This window comes from Homarus americanus, unplaced genomic scaffold (genome assembly GCF_018991925.1).
Source record: "Homarus americanus isolate GMGI-L3 unplaced genomic scaffold, GMGI_Hamer_2.0 scaffold42368, whole genome shotgun sequence".
NCBI lineage: Eukaryota > Metazoa > Arthropoda > Malacostraca > Decapoda > Nephropidae > Homarus > Homarus americanus.
Genome location: NW_024733448.1, coordinates 35,979 through 39,088, shown reverse-complemented (window position 1 = coordinate 39,088; position 3,110 = coordinate 35,979). Strand labels below are relative to the sequence as shown.

The following is a 3,110-nucleotide window of genomic DNA, read 5'->3' as shown; positions in this document are numbered from 1 at the left end:
AAAACACAGGTTAAAGTCCAAACACAGTTAAAGTCCAAAACACAGGTAAAAGTCCAAAACACAGGTTAAAGTCCAAAACACAGGTTAAAGTCCAAAACACATAAGTCCAAAATAGATAAAAGTTATAAAAATACAAAAGAAATCAATATGTACCCTAAAACTCCGAATGGTATTAACAAAAGTCCTAAATTATCCATAAGTCCGGAATACAAAAAAGTCCAAAAGTAAAAAAACAAAAGATTGAAAAGTATAAGGTTTAAAAACCAAAGTTTGAAAGAAAAATACGAAAGTTTCAAGACCTTTGAAGTCGACTACTGTAAGTCCAGCTAATTAAAAAAAAAAATAAAATTAAAATAAAAGTCTAAAATCACAAAAAAGTTCAATGGTTCGAAGTCTAAAAAAAATATATAAGAAGTTTCAATATTTAAGGGAAAAAAGTCCAAAAGTCTTCAAAAAGTCCTATATATTAGAGGGGAGAGGGAGGAGGAGGAGGAGGAGGAGGGGGAGGAGGAGGAGGAGGGAGGAGGAGGAGGAGGAGGAGGAGGAGGAGGGGAGGGGAGGGAGAGGAGGAGGGAGGGGGGAGAGGAAGACGCTACTTTCATTTAACTAATATTCCCGCCTTCCTCCTCCCCCCCTCTGTTTGTATACCTGTCTGTCTGTCTGTCTGTTTATGTCTGTGTTTTCTGTCTGTCTGTGTCTGTATTTTCTGACTGATCGTGTCTGCTCTACCTGTGTGTGTGTGTGTGTGTGTGTGTGTGTCTCACTTTCTGCTCTCCCACACTCTCCCACACTCTCCACACACTTCCTCACTCTCCCAGCACTACAAGGCACCATGGCCGCCACTCTCCCAGCACTACAAGGCACCATGGCTGCCACTCTCCCAGCACCACAAGGCACCATGGCTGCCACTCTCCAGCACCACAAGGCACCATGGCCGCCACTCTCCCCACACTCTCCCACACACTTCCACTCCTCTCCCAGCACTACAAGGCACCATGACCGCCACTCTCCCAGCACCACAAGGCACCATGGCTGCCACTCTCTCCCACACTCTCCCACACACTTCTCACTCTCCAGCACTACAAGGCACCATGACCGCCACTCTAGCACCACAAGGCACCATGGCTGCCACTCTCCCCACACCTCCCCACACACTTCTCACTCTCCCAGCACCACAAGGCACCATGGCTGCCACTCTCCCAGCACCACAAGGCACCATGGCTGCCACTCTCCCAGCACTACAAGGCACCATGGCTGCCACTCTCCCAGCACCACAAGGCACCATGGCTGCCACTCTCCCAGCACCACAAGGCACCATGGCTGCCACTCTCCCCACACTCCCACACACTTCCTCACTCTCCCAGCACCACAAGGCACCATGGCCGCCACTCTCCCAGCACCACAAGGCACCATGGCCGCCACCTCCCAGCACCAAGGCACCATGGCGCCACTCTCCCAGCACCACAAGGCACCATGGTCGTCACTCTCCCAGCACCACAAGGCACCATGGCTGCCACTTCCAGCACCAGCACCAGGCCGCCACTCTCCCAGCACCACAAGGCACCATGGCCGCCACTTCCAGCACCACAAGGCACCATGGCCGCCACTCTCCAGCACCACAAGGCACCATGGCTGCCACTCTCCCAGCACCACAAGGCACCATGGCCGCCACTCTCCCAGCACATTGCGGCACCATGGCCGCCACTCCAGCACCACAAGGCACGCGGCCGCCACTCTCCCAGCACCACAAGGCACCATGGCCGCCACTCTCCCAGCACCACAAGGCACCATGACCGCCACTCTCCCAGCACCCAAGGCACCATGGCCGCCACTCTCCCAGCACCACAAGGCACCATGGCCGCCACTCTCCCAGCACCACAAGGCACCATGGCCGCCACTCTCCCAGCACCATGGCTGCCACTCTCCCAGCACCACAAGGCACCATGGCCGCCACTCTCCCAGCACCACAAGGCACCATGGCTGCCACTTTCCCAGCACCACAAGGCACCATGGCTGCCACTCTCAGCACCACAAAGGCACCATGGTCGCCACTCTCCAGCACCACAAGGCACCATGGCTGCCATTTCCCAGCACCACAAGGCACCATGGCCGCCACTCTCCAGCACAACAAAGCACAATCACGGCCGCCACTCTCCCAGCACCACAAGGCACCATGGCTGCCACTCTCCCAGCACCACAAGGCACCATGGCCGCCACCTCCAGCACCACAAGGCACCATGGCTGCCACTCTCCCAGCACCACAAGGCACCATGGCACCACTCTCCCAGCAAACAAGGCACCATGGCTGCCACTTCCCAGCAGCAAGCGCAATGGCCGCCACTTCCCAGCACCACAAGGCACCATGGCTGCCACTTTCCAGCACCACAAGGCACCATGGCCGCCACTTTCCCAGCACCACAAGGCACCATGGCCGCCACTCTGCACCACAAGGCACCATGGTCGCCACTTCCCAGCACCACAAGGCACCATGGCCACCACTTTCCAGCACACGAGAGCACCATGGCCGCCACTCTCCCATCACCACAGAGGCACCATGGCCGCCACTCTCCCAGCACCACAAGGCACCTGGCCTGCCACTCTCCCAGCACCACAAGGCACCATGGCCGCCACTTTCCAGCACCACAAGGCACCATGGTCGCCATTTCCCAGCACCACAAGGCACCATTGCCGCCACTTCCCAGCAAAGGCACCATGGCCGCACTCTGCCAGCACCACAAACCATGGCCACCTCCGCACCACAAGGCACCATGGCCACTCCAGCACCACAAGGCACCATGGCTGCCACTTCCAGCACACAAGGCACCATGGCTGCCACTCTCCCAGCACCACAAGGCACCATGGCTGCCACTCTCCCAGCACCACAAAGCACCATGGCTGCCACTCTCCCAGCACCACAAGGCACCATGGCTGCCACTCTCCCAGCACCACAAGGCACCATGGCCGCCACTCTCCAGCACCACAAGGCACCATGCCGCCACTCTCCCAGCACCACAAGGCACCATGGCCACCACTTCCAGCACCACAAGGCACCATGCTGCCACTTCCCAGCACCAAGGCACCATGGCTGCCACTCTCCCAGCACCACAAGG

General features: G+C 57.0%; 1 protein-coding gene across 1 annotated transcript; it reads left to right on the top strand.

Moving 5' to 3' along the window:
• Nucleotides 1-2,237: 2,237 nt before the first annotated feature.
• LOC121869813 lies at nucleotides 2,238-2,853 on the top strand (the record flags this gene model as incomplete). The annotated part of the gene is made up of 1 exon (XM_042371392.1): nucleotides 2,238-2,853. A coding segment is annotated over exon 1 (616 nt), but the record flags the coding sequence as incomplete, so codon positions are not given.
• Between the last annotated feature and the right edge of the window lie 257 nt (nucleotides 2,854-3,110).